A 19668-nucleotide genomic window follows, 5' to 3' on the forward strand; every position below is an offset into this window, starting at 1 on the left:
CCTACTATTTTAAAACTACTTTTTCTCAAGTGTATTTCCTGAAAGTACCTTCCCATATAGTTTGACTTTTAAAAAAAATAATATTTCTACATTTTCAGTGACTGAAAACTATTCAGTAATATTAGATGTACCATGTGACCAGTCCTTTACTTGTGGACATTTACGAGTTTTCTTTTTCTCCTTCCTCCTTTCTTTCTGTTATTTGCTGGTGATAGAATTTTTGTTTCTGGATGTCTGGAATTGTTTGTTCATATCCATATAGTTATTTTATAAAACCGTAATGTTGACTTTTTGAGGGCATAGGGTAGGCTATTTCTAGTTACAATGTCATGTTGTGTGTTCAGACAGGAACTCATATCTTATGCATATCTGTCTACCCAGCATGTAGCATTACACCTGGCACAGTGGGTATTCACTCAGGAATTATAATTGAGTTCCAGTAACATGAGGGTCATTGGACAAATTTATAACTATATACTCTGTGTTTGGAACCCTGGGTCTAGGAGTGAAAAAGACAAAGATTGTCCTTGCTCTCATAATAAGCTGAGGTGCTATTCTATATAGCAAGTTTTATGTTATAGAGACGGCAAGCCTTTTAATGCGAGGGGCAATTGAAAAAATCTAAAAGTCATACAATATAGTGGAAGCAGTCTAAACGACTCAACAATGTGGTTACTCGAGAATGTTCATGCCAGTCTTTTTCAAGCGTATGGCTAATTAACAATTGATTAATTGATTTTTTTCTATAGATAATAGTTCTTATTTAGGATTGTCCACTAGTGTTACTGATTAATATGAAATGATCGTTTTTAGGTTCATACTTTTTGACCCTTGAGAATAACTAGAATCAATTACATTTAAATTTAAGATTTCATACCTGAATATAATACGCTGTTCTACTAAGTGATTTTAGAGACCCAAAGATCTTTTAGGGCTGGGTTGGGGTTAATAGGAAATATATCCTAAAATGTTTTGGGTCCTTCTGTTGCACATTTTAAAATATGGTTAAACAAAGATTGCAGCTATGGAGAAAATTTTCTGCCGTAAATTGGTGTTTCAACCCTTTCAGCTGTTCATGCTTTCTGTGATCCCACGTATAAAAGTGGAAAGTGAAGGGTGAGTGGCTGCCCTCTTGGGCAGGCACATAATTTAAAAAAAAAAAAAAAAAAATCTGTGTGCCTCCGCAGAGCTGTATTAGAGTTTCATATAGCTGCCTTTGTCTTTTTTATTGTAGGGCCAGCTCTCAATGTTGCAAGAAAAAATAGACCATTTGGAGCGTTTGCTAGCTGAGAATAATGAGATCATCTCAAATATTAGAGATTCGGTCATCAATTTGAGTGAGTCTGTGGAGGATGGGTCGAAAAGTTCACAAGGCAATTTCAGCCGAGGTGCTGGGTCACCTCTTCTGTCATCGAAACAATTGTCCCTCACAATCGACCCTGAAGATTGTCAGTTTGCTTCACACAGCGGAAGTCAGAATTCACATGTGCAGGTAATGTATACATGTGGTAATAATCACTGGACTTTTTTTTTTTTTTTTTTTTTTTTTTTAGATTTGGTATGTTATCTGTTCTTACTAGCAAGTTGCTTAAACTCTCTGGATTTTAGTTTCTATTCTTGTAAAGTGATTTGATTAGTCACAAGATTATTAATGTCCTTTTTTTAGTGATAAAATTCCATAATTCTGTGTTTCTCCTAATTTTTCTTACTTTATACTTTGTGAAGATGGCCTTTTGCTTTGCTTTTTAGGTCCTCTTTTCTGTAATAGTTGAAGACATTTAGAAGCTTACATTTGGCCAGAGATTTTCTTACCTTCCTTTGGAGAGTACAAGAAAAGCCTTCTTCTAACTATATCACTGTTCTACATTATAGGTTTCACACAGTGGGCAGTTAGATTCATTTTGCTGAATATCCCTTTGTGAGAGAGAAGGGAAATATTCTAGAGCTGTGCTGTCCTGTATGGAAGCCACTGCGCACATGTGGTTACTGAGTGCTTGAAATGTGGTTAGTTTGCACTGAAATGTGCTCTAAGTATAATATGCACACAAAGTGTTAAAGATGTAGTATGAAAAAAGACTGTAAAATATCTTTTATTTTTATATTGATTACACATTGAGATGGCAATATTTTGAGCACATTGGGCTAACAACAATATATCCTCAAAATTAATTTCACCTATTTCATTTCACTGTGAAATTTACAATTACGGGTTCATTTGCATATTTCTCTTGGATCATGCTGTCCTAGAGGGTAGTGGAGTTGAAGACTAGGGTAAGGAAGGATTTCTGCTTTTCTTAAACTTAGGGTGTGTCACTCATATTTTTCTACTCTGCAAATTTAGCAGAGCTATGTTTATTAATTTTCTACCTAAGACCAGAAACGAACTTGTTGACAAGACGACCCTAAGGGGTGAATATTTTACAGTTGTCCAAAACGAGGTGGCTCTGGCCTTGCTTCAAATTTTCACTAATTGCTAGGGACAAGAACACGATATGATCTCGAGGCCACATGGCTCACAGGCCACGTAGATAGCTGGGGACAGTGGAGCTGGCCAGGCCTCTTGCCTGCAACCTCATCGGCTATTGTGTGGACAGGTTCAGATAGAATCAGGATCTTGTGCTTTGAATGGGTATTTATTTCTATGAGGCTTGGCTTTGTTCACGTTTTAATTAAATACCCTTTCAAGGGGGACAAAACTTTTGGGGGGGTTCTAAATCTGGGGTGGACAGAAAGGAGGTGTGGAGCAACTATGGAAGGCAGGCAGAGGGAGGCAGCAGGGACTGGGAGATTCACAGGACCTAAGAAAGAACTGAAAGGAATAGCAGAGACTGTTATCGTATCCTCCTGTCCAGCTGGTTCCCAAAGATCTGTTCACTTATCCTTGGAGCATTTTATTTTATTTTATTTATTAAAGTCATAAATTCTGAACTGATATGTTATACAAAGTTCCGTGTTTCCCTGAAAATAAGACCTAGCCAGGCAATCAGCTCTAATGCATCTTGTGGAGCATAAATTAATATAAGACCCCGTCTTTTACTATAATATGAGACCTGGTCTTTATAATAAATATAATATAATATGATATAATATAATATAATATAATATAATATAATATAATATGATATAATACCGGGTCTTATATAATCTAACACCAGGTCTTATATTAATTTTTGTTCCAAAAGACGCATTAGAGCTGATTGTCCGGCTAGGTCTTATTTTCGGGGAAACAAGATACTTTGTATGTACTTTTATGAAACTTGCCTGATATTTTTAGAAAATCTTTATAACCCACTTATACATTAATTAGGATGTAATTTTTACATAATTTGAATTTTGCCAAAGGGTGGTTGTGTTCTTTGTCACATTAAGTATTGTAGATAGTGTGAAGAATAAAAGTTTTTAGGGGTTTTTTTGGGGGCGCAATATTCCTTTGTGTCCAAATAGATTATTATTTAGAAGGAATACTGCATTGGAAACTTAGAAAATATTTGAACACTTAAAAGCTAAATCTCAATTTAAAAAAATTCTTCCTTATTTAACCTACTTGACATTGTTATACTTTTATTTTCAGAATAAAAAGCGAATGCTGAATGAAAGAATAGTTATGAATTTTCATTAAGATTCAGATTTTAAAATATATGAGATTGATTATAAAATACAGGCAACTCAAATAAAGTAAATAATTTTCAGTACTGTATTTGAAAATGCTAAATATTTGGTCATAATAAATTTTTTTTGTTTGCTTTTCAATTTCTATTCATTTCTAATCAATTGAATTGGAAGTAACACAGGGGAAGAGGAAGTGCATGAAAGTTTTTATCAGAAGCAGATGGGGGAGGGGATTATTTTTCAGGATAGTTAGGTCATACAGGTAGCATTTCAAGCCTTTGAATGGTGATTAAATGTTTTCTGCCTTAAATTCTTCATTAATGTCTATAAAAGTAGTTTTATCTTGTAAAATATGTACTCAGAGTACAACAATAAGTACTTTTGAGCAAATATTTTTCAACAATAAGTTTAAATTAATAATGGTTATACATTGTTAAACTGACTTTTTTTTTTTTGTCTTTTATATTTTTAGATGTTGGATGTTTACAATCTAATTCCTTTTGACAATCCAGATGGTGGAGTTTGGAAGCAAGGATTTGACATTACCTATAAATTTAATGAATGGGACACTAAGCCCCTTCAAGTCTTTGTGGTACCTCATTCCCATAATGACCCAGGTAAAATTTGCACTTCAAAAAACTGGAGGTTCTTAAGACCCTGGAGGCACAGACTATTTTAATGGTAATTTGGTGGAGCCCATTTCTCAAGTTTTTGAGACATTTCTCTCTGACTTTTACCAGCATCATGTTCCTTTTATATGTCATTGTCTTTTAAGTTCTCATTTTATCAATTCATGTGCCATTTAAGGACAGTACTGGTGCAGCATAAAATAGTAATAAACACAAGACGGTCTTAGTTTTGGGGGTGAAAAGTTGCATGCATTTAAGGTACTGATCATTCACTTTAGTTGCTTAGTGTAAAATACTACGTGGGAGAATTATTTCATGTTCATAAACTTTAAATTAAAAAAGGCAGAGTGCTCATCAGAAAGTTTGAGTCTTTGAAATGGAGAATCAGTAGAAAGTGGTGAGAGCCCTGGTGCCCGACAGACATGGGTGAGTCCCCAACCCTATCATGTCTGAAATATTAGACAACTTTAGGTAAGTTACTTAATCTGAGAGTGGTAAGTATTTTCCCAGGTAGAATCAGGATGAAGTACTTCAAGGGGTGAAATGTAAAGGCATGGGGAATGGCCCAAAAGTAACTGCTGTCATTATCATTATTGTGATTGTTATTTCAAAGGAACGACTTTTGTTTTTCATTGGGACCAGAGATTTCTCCCCAAGATAAGGTACTAAAATTATAATAGGAATTATGTTTCGATGTGTACACTTGTTAGTGTGAATCTACAGGCACAGAGTAAATGTCCAATGAATTTAGTTGCAGGATTCTTTTTTGGAATTTACTTCCAAAGACTTTTTTTTGAATGACTTACTAATACTTACAGTTGGTATTTTTCTCAATTTCATTATTACTGTCAGAGGTACCGCCATTCAGTTAGTCCTTTGGAGGATTTTCTTTATTCCCAACATTCATCGCCTACTTATATGCTTTCCCACTAGTTTATTGTCATCCTTTCTTTCAAAGACAGTAAAACTAACAAGTTAGTGTATGGACACATGATTTAGCGAAGGTGTGTATGTGTGCTGTGTGTGCCTCTTTTGGGTGTGAGAGGTAGTCAGGGAGATAGAGCTTGGATATTGATTGGATGTTGAAATGTTTGAATTTCCAGAATACTTCAATATTTAGTAAGCACAGAGGTATAAAATACATGAAATCAGTATTGTTTTGGAAATTTGTGATGAGCAGTTACAATATGTCTGTTTCTGACTTAGTTTTTCTGTCTTTGTTAATTACTGTCTTTATCTTTTTCTACAAATACCTGTTCATTTTATTAACTTTTATATGTTTTGCATCATCTTCCTCCTTAATCTTAGCCTGCCCCTTCAAATCAAAGCCAGGGATGTCTGGGCATGGAGGAAAGACTACAGGGATTTGGAGTAAGACAGAAGGAGGCAGGCATCCTGGCTCTGCTATATACTGCCCAGGTGTCTTTGGGCATGTTTATTTTTGTATCTGCAAAATGGAGATCATAGAGGTGGAATAGCATCTTAAGCAGGAGTTAGTTATGAAGAAAGTACAAAAGGTGATGAAAATCATATCTAATCAAAATAGTGCCAGATTAAATGTATTTGTCTTTAGGGGGTGCGTATGGAAAACACATCTTCGTTTATATCTAGAGTCAAACTCAGTGAGGTGAGGAGCTGAGATTTCACATATGAAATCTGACACTGCCTGTAGGACTATAGATATTTTTTCTGTAAACTCCTTCACTCTGAAATATTTCCTTGTTGAGTGAAATAGCGAAAGAGCCATTTGTAGTTTTTAAATTATTCTCTCCTTCTCTCTTCTCTGCCAATCGTGTGTAATTTAATTATTGTCACTTAATTGGGTGTGTGATGTGATTGTATACTATTTCTTGTAGGTTCATAAATACACTTCACAGTGTGTCTTACAAGTCCTCATTGGACTCATCTGTCCTCCTTTTTGATTTTTTTTTTTTTAAGACCTTTATTATCGTTTCCCCTTTTCTGCCATCCTCAATTTCCACCAATCTCAGTTCTTCTTATTCTATAACATGGGCACTTAACTGTAATAATAACATTTGTAGTTTACTAGGAATTGTGCCAAATGTTTTGTAAACACTTACTGCTCCCAATAACCCTTGGAAGTTAGTGCCATTATTCATGATGAGGGTGTTACCAACCTGTCAAGCTTACACAGGTAGTGGCACCAGTGGCACCTGTGAGTTTACCTGGATTTCCCACCTGAGTAAACTATAACAGAATGGCAGAGAACATGTGTCTTCTGTTACACTCTTCCCTCATTGTCTAGCCCTATAGTTGACATACAGTAATCACTAAATTATATATCAGGCCTTCTCTGGCGTGCCTCCATGCCTCTCCACAGCTTTCTTACCCTATCCACACACACACACACACACACACACACACACACACACACACACGCTTCCACATAGGCGCAGATGTAAATATTTGCAGCACTTCTGCTGGGTCTCCTCACTGGAAGGTAAGCTCCGTGAGGACTCAGACTGCATCCTTAACCGCTGGGTGTGTAATGCCTAGGATGGTAACCAGCACATAGTACACACTCATTTAGTTAAATACATAATGAATGAAGGAATCGGACTCTGCAGACTCACATGAAGTATTTGACCTCAGCCATACGTGTTTCTTTAACTCCCTTCCCTTCCTTCCCATTGTCTACTTATTTCTATTTCTTTAAAAAATATCTTATTTAAAATGCACTTTGTAATTTTAAATACCCAAACCAGATGATATCACACTCATCAAGGGCAGGGATTGCCTTTGCCTTTTAGATTTTGTTTGTTTGGTTCCCAGTGTAGTTAGTATGTTGTTATGACGAGCGACTGCGAGGCCCACAGTCCATGCTGAGTCTCTTCCTGCAAGTCAGGGGGACTAACCCCTGAGAGGCTCTCAGACCCCCTGGATCTACCTGGCCCTGACTGAGGCTCCGCGGTAGCCGTGGCACGAGTGAGGAACAGAGCACGCAAGATCTTAAATGCCTTTCAATACGCTCTTTACTCAAACATCAATCATCAGCACATCAAACAGTAAAGCACAGAGTCATGCAATAATTGGGTAACATAGAGGAAGGAACCAGTTCCAAAGTCAGTCGGAGTCCTGGTGGAGCGAGGAAGGGTGGCTACTCTGGGAGGTCGGTCCAGCAGAGGTTCAGTCCCAGCGGAGCAGAGCACAGTGGAGGGTTCTCGGAGCAAAGTGGCAGCGTGGTCACCTCTCAGTGGACTAGCTCTCTGAGCTGCAGAAGTCCTCAGTTCTCTTGCAATTCTGAATGCCTTCCTGACCTCACCTTATCTTTAGGAGCAGACCACCGGGGTGTAGCTGGTTACACCCAATTACCAGGGCAACCACGTAGCTCCCTGGGCAGTTGTCTGCTAAGTTCTCTGCACATGTCCAAAATGGAGTTACTCTTGCTCATTAAGTATGCAGCCACTCTTGCTCACACAAGACTCATTCTCACAGCTTCCAGGGGCACTCTATACAGTTGTTCTGTGAGAAGACATCCCTAATAACTGTTCATGACTGCAATAAATGAATCTGTCTGTTGGTATCCTAGCAACTACAGTTGAATCCTTTTGTCTTAGTAAAAGATATTAATGACCCTCACCCTCAGGCCCTTCTCCACTTGAGAAAAACAGTAATGGTCAGAAGCAAACCTTTCTAAAACTAAAATGATTTTTGCTATCAAGCAAAATTCTAGAGAAAAGAATCTGCTGACTTTTCCTGATTTCACTGCTCCTTCACAAAAATAGACTTTTGATAAACTAAATTATTCTGTGAAAAATTGAATCATTCATATCATGAAAAACCACTTTTTCAATGGAGGAAAAGAGATAAGTAAGTGCACATATATTACAGGTCAAATGTGACTCTGTAATGGGATGTCTTTGTGTAATACTCCTAAATGAATGTGCAATTAGACTATTTACTTTCTAAATGAGATTTATAGAGATTGGTTTGCATTTTCTACAGGAACAATTTAAAAGAAACTTTAGCTCAGTAGTTTGTTTCATCAATGAAATTTTGTCTGTTGGAGATAGAAATATTTGAAATAGATTTTTTAAAAGATTCCTATATTTAGTCCCCTAACTTAAAGAATTATGTTGCTGTGTTTTTATATATGTAGATATTTTTCTTTTTGGTCCAAGTTGGTGATATCTCACAAGAAATATAAATTTCATGTTATGTTTGTATTTTAGTAAAATTCTTAATTATGTCTTCTTCCAGTCCATAAAGACATGTACCAATTGTTATACAATGTTTTGTATGGTTTACACGAGTTGAAACAAAATTAGAAAGGAATTGTTTGGTAAATTCTGATAACTTTATACTGTTGCGCTTTTGAAAAGTTTTGAATCATGGACCATGAAATTAAATGTTAGTTGATTGATACATGTTCATGTTGTATTAATAAGCTGATTAAAACACAATTACAGCACCTTTGTATCTACAATCTTAATTCTTTGCTTCTCACTAGTTAAACTGCTAAAAATATTTAGTTAATTTTCCTTCAAAGAAATCACAGTGTGTAGAGAGAAGATAAGGTAGACTAAATGGAAAGTTGGACAGCATATTGTTAGTTAAGCAATTTATAAAATGAATATTGGAAAATAATCCCCCATGTGGTATGACTCCAAAATACAGAGGATCTAGGTATCTCCAGGAGTCACTCTGCAAAATAATTTTCTTATATGCATGGGCAGTTCCTTTGCAGACTTTTTAGTGACTCAACTGAGTGACTAGGTTGTTTTGGCTTTTTTTTTAATTAAGAAAAGAGATTTTAGCATTTAGTAGTATATGGCAGTTTGAAATGAATTTATATGTCCTTATTCTTAAAAAGTTTGTGAAGAAGAACAAAAACATTGGAGGAAATCACAGTGTAATGTTATTTTAAGGTTTTTCTGTTCAAATATTGTCAAGCACTGTCAGCAGAAAACAGTTCTGGTTAGCCATAGTTGGAGAGGGCCCACTTAGGTGAGAGGCAGTGGACACGTAGCACTCTGGCACCTGCCGAGTGAAATGAGATGGTCGGGAGACGTTTGTATTCGGGCACAGTTTGGGGAGTACTTTGTTCTGTTTAGTTATTGTGGATTAAGTGAGTTCTTTGGTTTTGGCTACTGTGACAGTAGATTTGAGTTTCTGGGGAGCTAAGATAGTATGAGGAAGAACTGAGAACTAGCATTCGTTGACTGATCTGCGTCAGGGAAATGTCTGGTGTGTGTTACTTCATATCATCCATTTTGCAACCCTGAAAAGTGGTAAATTAAACCCCTTTGACCATATGAGGGCAGTGAGGCTAAGGTAGTATATTACTTGTTTCCGTTCAAGGTCAATTAGTCCTACATTGACAGAGGATGGTGAATTGCAGCTCAGATTTGCCTGATTCTGAGATCCATGTGCTTTCTGTTTACCATACTGACTCTTAAGATACTTTGTTTGATTTAAGTGATTCTATTTCTTCTTGCTTTATGGGCATTGGCTAATTCAGCACATTTTTTCTGAAATTTGGGTTGTTAATAGGTTTGCCAGATTGACCTGAAAAAAGGCAAAATAGTCTGCTTAGTTAAGTTTGAAATTCCGATAAACAGTGAGAAGTTTTTAGTATATTTTGACAATTAAGTTCGCAAACTCATCCTAGAAAAAGTGCTTGCTACATACCTCATTGATGAATATCACTATGGTCACCTTCAAAGTACTCCCCTTGGGAAGCTATACACTGACACCAGCGCCTAGTCCACCTTTCAAAGCAATTTTGGAACTCTTTTTCTGGAATGGCCATTAGAGCAGTCATTGTGTTACCCTTGATGTCCTGAATGTCATCAAAATGTCTTCCTTTTAATATTTCCTTTATCTTTGGGTAAAGAAAGAAGTCATTGGGGGCCAGATCAGGTGAGTAGGGACGGTGTTCCAATACAGTTATTTGTTTACTGGCTGAAAGCTCCGTCACAGACAGTGCCGTGTGAGCTGGTGCAGGGTCCATGAAAGGTTGGCAAAAAGTTCAGGTCGTCTAACTTTTTATGCAGCCTTTTCAGCACTTCCAAATAGTAAACTTGGTTAACTGTTTGTCCAGTTGGTACAAATTCATAAGGAATAATCCCTCTGATATAAAAAAGTTTAGCAACAGCATTGCAACAAGTTCGCAAACTTAATTGTCAGACCTTCTATATGTGTGTACCAAATATCATATGGACCCTACTTATACTAAACATTTATTCATTATTTATCTGAAATTCATATTTAACTAGCATTCTGTATTTTATCTGACAATCTTAATTAAGAAAATGGTGACATTTAAGATTAATATTTACATGGCTTTTTAGAATTGTCTTTTTAGAAGATCTTTAGAATTGGTGTAATGAGGTTCTTTTTAGAGGGAAAAAAATCTGTTTGGGCTCTGAATGGGCTGCATCCCTTTTATACACATATGTCAAGTATCACCCAAGAAATGTCCATGATCATTAAACATCTCTCAATTCCCCTATTTAGGTTACTTTTGTCTATGTTTCAAGCCTGAGTCCTTCAAAACTCACCATACCCTGGTTATACAAACATTTGCTAGTACTTATGGGAATTTACTATGTTCCAGGCACTTAACATATTTTAAATCCACTACTGCTCTCAGCAACTTTATGACAAAAGGACTATTATTACCCTCATTTCATAGATGAGAAAACTGAGGCAGAAGAGAGGGTAAGAAATGTGTCTGTGGAAGGGCTGGGTTTGAACCCAAGCCATCTGGCTCTGGAATCAGGACTTGTAACCTTTATTTAATGTTATACTTCTGAAGCCAGAGGCAAAGCTTCTAGGAAGAGAGTCAGGTATTTCTAAGATATATGTCATCCATGTTACATTATTAATCATATAAAACATTAACTATTGTGCAAAAGTAGACACCTCACTATACTCTTTCCTGTCCCTTTTTTCTTCCGGTTTATTCCTATTGAAATGAATATTTCTGTCCTTAAATACTACATTAGTACATGAGCTGGTGAGTGGTTTTCTCATTGCTACATGTTTTGCAATTGGAAAGTGATTTTGAAGTAGTGTTTTCCAGCTTTTAAAATAGTTTCTTCCAGAAGCTTAGAGAATTTGCCCAGTATTTGAATGATCGTAAGTCTAAGTAGCCTCCTCATATATCCTAAGAGTAATTCCTCAAAGGAAATCTGTTTTTCTTTTACTTCCAATGATGTCACTTTTCATGATTGTAGACACTTTTTATGATTTCAGACAACCATGCTCTGTTTGGGGAAGACTTAGTAGTCCTGAAGCGTCCTCATTAGGTGTGAGTAGATGCTCTTGGTTGGAATCCTTAACACAGAGGAAAGTAACTTGAGCACAGATTTAGAAATTATTTTGGAGGTTGAGCTCACAATTTAAGATATCAAGTATCAAGGTCAGCAGGTCTTTTAAAGGACATTTAGCAAAGCAATACAGAAAGGGGTCACAATTGGACATCATACATATACAGCTACAGGATGAACAAAACCCCAGCTGTCCTAACAGCAGTGCACATAGGTTCTTGTGGTGTGGGATAGAATTTCCAGGGACAGCATCTCACCTGGGTACAAAAAGTGCTGTCTCTCCAACAACTTAATGGAAGTGAAGCTGATATGCTTTAAAAACTGTTAGGTGACACTGAAGCACCTGGGGAAAAGGTTAGGTTATTTTAGAAACCTGAGTTCAACATCATTTAGGAATCAGCAAGTTTATAGGTTTCCAAAGACTTAACGGGTCTTTGGAAAACCTGAGCTTCACCCTGGACTCTCCTACTACTCTCCCGGGAACTTTCGTGAGTTTCCCAGTTCTCTTCATTTTGCTTCCTTGGCCTCTCGTTTTCCTGTCTGTTTTCACTGCAGTCCGTTAACCATTTTTTAGCAGGATGAGTGTTGTGGACTCATTTTCTGTTTCTCTTCTACGTTACTTTTTTTATCCTGTCCTCTACATTCACAGAACGGTTAATTTTGAAAGCGCACATCAGGAAACCTTAACTTTCTTCTGCCTAAGTTTTCGGTGAGAAGCCGAAATAGTTTAGAAGGTTTTCAGTGATCTCACCCCCCCTTGTAGTTTAATTTCTCGACATATTCGCACCATGTAAGCTCTAATGCAGCCATACTCAGCTTCCTTCTGCTTTCTGAACTTGGTGTGTACCGTCATGGCTTAGTCTTTTCCATATGCTCTGACCTCAGTTTGGAGCTACCGCCTTTTCCCTTTATCCAGATGATGACTAATCTAAGAGTCTCCCTTCTTTCATTCTGGTAGGAAATTACTTTATTCCCACAGCATTTTGTTTGTATTTTCACTACAGAATCTGTTTTCATTTAGCTTAGCTTTACTGCTTTGCTCTTGTTAGATGCTTGGTTTGTGTTTGACTGAATAAACCAGAACAGAATATTAATTAAAATTCTTTCACAGTTTATTAGTGGGGGCAAGGCAAGCTTAATTTATAAGAGAAATATTGGAATTAAAATTAATCAGCAGCATATGTGAGTTATAGTAATACCAATTAAGATTGTCTGTGACCCCTTAAGTGTAAGCCTGGATGTTGGCAGTTGAATATTGAAAGATTTGACAAGTGAGGGAAGAAACTTGTTGATAGACAATAACTTAGTTACTAAAATAAAGGAGGTTTCTTTTTTAATGAGACCTGTTTGTAGTTATTTTTAAATTTGAGAATATTATGTTAAAATAGAAATAACTGGAAGCTTAAGTTCCTTTTTTTAAATGTTTCTTTTCTGGATATAATTATTTTTGACTCAAAATCTTTTTATGGTTTCTTAGCAGTTGGTACCTATTTAACTTTTGAGTGGAATAAATGTACTCATTAAAAAATCATTATTGTAGCAGTTAAAACCATAATGGTGTGACAGTGATTTAAGGGCCATGCCTTTTTTGAGATGTGTGTTTTTAAATCATTTTAGAGCTGACTGAGCCTTTTAAAATATTAAATAGAAACTTAAAGCTATTGGTCAAAGATTATTAGGTTAGCATCAGAAAAGACAATGAACATATTAGAACTAGTAGTATGTGACATCTTTAACCTTTGGTTTCTTCTCTAGTTGAAGTAATCAATTTGCATTTATATTCCACATAACTTTTCTTCAGTCCTTAGGACCATGCATCATCATTCATCGATCACGTACTTGTTGAACTCTTGCTGTTGTAGGCTTCATACCAGGTGTTAGATTCATGAGAACTGACTGGTTTGAAGTTTGGGCTGTCGCATGTATCCAGGACTGATTCTAAAATTTGCAGGACCTGGGGCAAAAATGCCTGGAGTCCCTCAGACCCTATGTCTAAACATTTAAACGTTATAAATCAAACTAATACATTGCTAAACAAAATAGGTCCTTTTCACCTGTCTTGAGTTCAGTCACCTGGAAGGCCAAGTGTAGATTTAGATTGCTGGGGCTGCATTTCCCACTGGAATGTGGTGATCTGGCCCTGTCCTAAAGCAGGGCCTCTTTGCAGACACCCTAAACCTCTTTCCACACCCCTGCAAACGGCAGGTCCTTGGCCACTACTCAGGCTAGAGAGGTTACCACCTGCAAGGTTGACTGCCCTGACAGCGAAGGGCTTCGAGAAGGCCCCGGAAGGCTCTAGAAGCTGGCTTGAGACTGTTTGGACATAGATTTCTGTGCCCTGGTACTCAGAAGGGCAGAGCAGGGTGGGCAAGTTCTTTGCCTGTGGATTTATCATGTGGAAAAGAATGTGGTCAGAGGAAGAATGGGGAGATCCCCTTAGAGTCCGGGGTTCAGGGTGGGGCACTCTTGACTAGGTCCTAAGGGTGATACTGTGTATGCCCACGAACCATATAAAACTAAGCATTTCTTGAAAAGATCAGATCTCCACAATGTCTCTAGACTTTGAAGGTAAATCAGGAGTCCAAAATTGTGTTTTTCCAGTGAACAACTACTAGTGCTTAATTGTTCATGTACATTAAAAATAAGCAATAGTGTTTTTGACTTTATTAGTTTTATATTTTAGGACTTAAATATTTTATGATAAAATAATGATATCAAATTTGGAATTATGCCTTTATAGAACTAATTATGTGCTCATTGCTTTAAATATTTCCTCACTTGTTCAAAAAAGCGATTAACTGTTTTATGGGTGATAGTGTTGTTAGAGTGAAAAAGAATAAATGCAAAGGGATTCTGAATGCTCTTCCAGCCTTGGTTCAATTTCCAAGTGTATTCAAGGGAAAGAAAAAAGCTGTGAATTGACCACTTAAGGAATTAAACCAGTTTGTAACTCGGTGTCCTAAGATTATTAAATTTAGAGGTAGGAATATAATTTTATGTCACAAAAATTTATCTCCTACAACTGTCTACAAAATACTATCTTTCTGATTTGTCTCATGTTAATATACAATTGTAGTTTTATAGTAATTTAGAAAAAGAAAGAGCCAATTCACTGTAAAAGGGAATACTTGATTACTCTATTATATATGAGCAATAAAAGCTAATTTACTGTTATATTACTCAATATTGAAAGCTGCAAGAGGCTATTTTTGAGTTCATTCTTCATTAATTGTGCTATAGTGTTGTGATATTAAGTCTCTATTATAGATGAGTTTTATGGAAGGCTGTTAAGTGGACATCTCTGAGCTTGTATTTTGGCTCACTTAAATATCTCGGATATGTTTTCTGTATGATTGTTGAGGGGTGAGTGAAGTGTTGAAGGCAAAATGGATTACACAGTCACTGTGATTCCTTTATGAAAACTCCTATGATACTCTTTGAAATGATCTTAGTTCATAAAAAAGTATACCTGATGAAAATAAGTAATTGAACTTGAAAAAAAAAAGAACTTTTACTTAGAAATCTTCATGAAAACTATTTCTTCTACATTTGTCTTTTATGCTACATTACTAGAGTTTTGTTACTAGATTAATTTTGGAGACATGCCACTGTTCATGGTTCTTTTCTTTAATTGAATTAATAACCAAATAACGAGGGATTAGTTTTGACCTTTGTTAAAATTTAGGTTAACGGTATATGGGATGTTTAAAAAAAATAATTCTAATAGAACCAGTTAAGTAATTTACATGATCCTTACTGTAATGTTATGTAGTAGTATCATATAGAGAAATAGATGGTACTTACATATATTTGACTCTGGCTCAATCTTGCAATATGGGGGTAGTTGTATATTAAATTAAATATTACAATAGTGTTTGGTAAAATTAATTCTCCCCACATTGCGATCTTTATTTTTTGAATGATAATAACACTTATTTTTTTCTAGCACTGTATTAGTTTGCTTGGGCTGCCAGTAACACAGTACTACAGACCGGATGGCTTACAATAGAAATGTGTTGCCTCAGTTCTGGAGGCTGGGAAGTCCAACATCAAGTTGTTAGCAGTGCTGGTTTCTTCGGAGGGCCTCTCCTCTTGGTTCGCAGATGGCCTTCTCCCAGTTTAGTGTCTTCACATGATCCTCTGTGTGTGTCTGTGTCCGAATTGCCTCTTCTTATAAGGACATATTGGAGTACGGTCCACTCACAATCACCTCATTTGACCTATTTACCTCTTTAAAGGCTTTACGTCCAAATACAGTCATGTTCTCAGTGTTAGGACTTCAGCGTATGAATTTTAAAGGGATACAATTCAGACCATGACAAGGGCATAGAATGAATTATGCAAACTTTAATTTTGGGTAACCAATATGTTACAGGTGTGATGCAGTTTATTTAAATGTTTTAAGTAAATTCTATACTTTTCAAAATCAGATTTTGAATGTAGAGACGGGGAAGTAGCAATTAAAAACTTATGATGATAATTATAATAATAATAGCAGCTAATATTTATCAAGTGCTATATTATATCCCAGGCTCATGTCTGAGCACTTCTGAGATATCTGAGTTTTTTTTTTTTTTAACAGGTACAGGCTTTTAATTTCAACATGGAAAAGTTGAATTATCCAGAGGGCATTATTTAGTGAAAAACCAGCTTAAAATTGCCCTAGATCAAGAAAGTCCTATAAAGAATATTTTACATTGTATTCCTATTTGGCTCCTAACTTCACTTTGTAGGTGCTCAGTAAATAAGTGTGGAATGAATTAATAGATTTCAGTTAAAGCAAAAGGGAGGAATATAGTCATATTGGCAGTACCCTTTTCAGGAGCTTATATTTGCATTATCAAAATAGTTGTACTGTCTTCTCTGCCGTAGCAGGTTTTTATTATTTTTGCCAGCAAATACGGTATACATTAGATATTAACTTAATCATAGACAGACAAAAGAATAGCCCATTGGAGCCCTTATATTTTGCTTTCCCACTTGTTTGAGGCTTGGAAACAGTAGAGTAGTAGTTCAGCCTGGATATATAGACACCCCTTCCTGTAAGATTTAATAGTTAAGAGATGCTCTAGAGGGTCCACTTTGTCAGGAGGTGGCATTGGTGGCTCTGTATGTTTTGCCTTGGTCACTCATTTGTGGTCCTTTAGTACTCTGCCAGATGGGGCTATGTTGGGACCTATGGGTCTTGTTTAAAATGTTTCCGGATACTCACATTGTAAATGTCTTTTGATAAAATTTCCAAGATATTTGAGAAGTAGTAAGAAAAGTCAGAGAACTAAGTTATCAACATCTGCAGTTCTCTTTTGAGAAAACTTTACATATATATGTATACATTTGTTGTTTGATTAGTGTCAGTTTGTTCTACCAAAAAATGGAATAATGAACAGCCTGTGGGAACTAATGCCTATTTTCGGCAGAATTCTACTTTGCAGTATTCATAATAGGGTTGTAATTACCTTACTGCTCTGCTGCTGGCTTTTATTCAGATACAGTTTGTACTTGTGATTTTGTTTCTTAATGTAACTTATTTAATGGGTGGAGAATTTTAGATGTGGCATGAAAGGATAAAAAGTTCATCCCATATTATGAGAACAGTAAAATCAATTTATTAACACTGTTCAGATTTTTCAAATAAGAAAATCCCTTAAACTAGAGATAAATTATAAATAATTGGAAACTGTAATTGTTAAGTATAAACAAATACTTTTTGGCCTTAAGTCATTTTTCACATTTCTATCTGAATTTGTGCAGTTTTCAGAGTATTTTTATCATTTCATTTTTAGTGACTATTTCTGTCTCATGTTCATTCAAATGTAATTTCATTAATTGAAAACAGTTAAATTATTGTGTAGTTTTTATATGACTGAAATATCTAAGAGTATCCAAAGGAAATCAATGCACTATGACTGAATTTAAATCAGACCTTTTGTGGTATATTTGTGTCTTGATTTAGGTTGGTTGAAGACTTTCGATGAGTACTTTAGAGAGAAGACTCAGTATATTTTTAATAACATGGTCATCAAGCTGAAAGAAGACCCGCGGAGGAAATTTATGTGGTCTGAGATCTCATACCTTTCCAAGTGGTGGGATACTATAGATACACAGAAGAAGGATGCTGTTAAAAGGTTTGTTTTGAAACTGTTTTTTTAAAGTTTGGTAATTTTAAACATTGATTATATAGTGAAATAAGTGTTGAATGTTTAGAAGGTACAAATTCTTAGCTTTGTATCTGAAACTTAAAATATTTCTTCACATCCTTTTTTCCTAGATTCTGATTCGTTTCTGAAAAAGTGACTTGAAACCTTTCCATTGAAATCCTTATGTTCCAGCTTTGTCCTAGAAATGGGATTACTAGGTCAAAGGGGCTTAATATTTTAAAGGTTTTTTGAAGTGTGTAATCGAGTGACCCCCAGAAAGGTTGTTTTAGTGTATTCTTCAATCTTCCATATAGAAATTTACCAATTTCTCTGCCAATTGACCAATAATATAATTGACCAATTATATAATTTTTTTTCTAAAACCTTGACCAGTTTGATGGTTGAAAAATACAATTTTAATTTGCATTCTTGATGAGTGGCAATATTGCGTGTTTTCTCATATACAGGCAAAGTTTTTATGAATTGCTTGATTATGTAATTTTTCATACTGATTTGTAATTATGTTTATACACGTACATATATATTATCACTTATTCTTCCTCAGGTGTTTATTGTCTTCTTAATTCTTAGTGCTTAATATGCAGACTTTTAACATATTTCTGTAGTCAAATTAATTTAATCTGTTTTGATATTGACTTTGCCTGTCGTATTTTAAAAGGTCTTCCCTAATCTAGGGATCAGTTATATAGTCTTTTTTCCCCTAGTTTCATTTTTTACCACTCACTTTTTAAAAGCCTGAAATTTATTTATTTATTTATTTTAAATTTATTGGGGTGACAATTGTTAGTAAAATTACATAGATTTCAGGTGTACAATTCTGTAATACATCATCTATAAATCCCATTGTGTGTTCACCACCCAGTGTCAGCTCTCCTTCCATCACCATATATTTGATCCCCCTCATCTCATCTTTCACCCCCCACCCCCCTTACCCTCTGGTAACCACCAAACTATTGTCTGTGTCTATATGAGTTTTTGTTTCTCATTTGTTTGTCTCGTTCTTTTGTTGTTTTTGGTTTATATACCACATATCAGTGAAATCATATGGTTCTCTGCTTTTTCTGTCTATTTCGCTTAGCATTATACTCTCAAGATCCATCCATGTTGTCACAAATGTTCCTATATTATCTTTTCTTACCGCCGAATAGTATTCCATTGTGTATATATATCACAACTTCTTTATCCATTCATCTATCAAAGTACATTTTGGTTGTTTCCATGTCTTGGCCGCCGTAAACAAAGCTGCAGTGAACATTGGAGCACATGTGTCTTTATGTATAAATGTTTTCAGATTTTTTGGGTAGATACCCAGGAGAGGAATTGCTGGGTCATATGGTAATTCTATTCGTAGTTTTTTGAGGAACCTCCACACTGCCTTCCAAAACGGCTGCACCAGTCTGCATTCCCACCAACAGTGTATGAGGGCTCCTTTTTCTCCACAGCCTCTCCAACACCTGTTACTATTTGTCTTGTTGATGATAGCCATTCTGACTGGGGTGAGGTGATATCTCATGTGGTTTTTATTTGCATTTCTCTGATGATTAATGATGTTGAGCATTTTTTCATATGTCTATTTGCCATTTGTATGTCCTCTTTGGAGAAATATCTCTTCAGGTCGTCTGCCCATTTTTCAATTGGGTTGTTTGCTTTCTTGTTGAGTTTCATGAGTTCCTTGTATATTTTGGATATTAGCACCTTATTGGAGGCACTGTGCAAAAATCTTCTCCCATTCAGTTGGTTGCCTCTTTATTTTGTCGATGTTTTCTTTTGCTGTGCAGAAGCTTTTAAGTTTCATATAATCCCATTCGTTTATTTTAACTTTTACTTCCATTGCCTTTGGAGTCAAATGCATAAAATGCTCTGAAATTTATTTTTTTAATGTGGTATGATGGGAGGTTCTATTCACGATATTTCCCTCCCTTCTGCTCCCTGGAGTTTAAGGATTATCTTAGCATGCATTGCTTTCTTTTATTTATT

At 35.8% G+C, this 19668-nt stretch overlaps 1 protein-coding gene across 1 annotated transcript in view; it reads left to right on the plus strand.

Annotated features, from left to right (window-relative positions):
* MAN2A1 (mannosidase alpha class 2A member 1) overlaps positions 1–19668 on the plus strand; it is a 164725-nt gene that overhangs the window by 21935 nt on the left and 123122 nt on the right. The window contains exons 2-4 of the mRNA XM_033110404.1: positions 1235–1492; positions 4082–4226; positions 17487–17658. Coding sequence (XP_032966295.1) covers positions 1235–1492; positions 4082–4226; positions 17487–17658 — 575 coding nt within the window. The remainder of the gene's footprint in view (positions 1–1234; positions 1493–4081; positions 4227–17486; positions 17659–19668) is intronic.

This window comes from Rhinolophus ferrumequinum, chromosome 7 (assembly GCF_004115265.2).
Source record: "Rhinolophus ferrumequinum isolate MPI-CBG mRhiFer1 chromosome 7, mRhiFer1_v1.p, whole genome shotgun sequence".
Lineage (NCBI taxonomy): Eukaryota > Metazoa > Chordata > Mammalia > Chiroptera > Rhinolophidae > Rhinolophus > Rhinolophus ferrumequinum.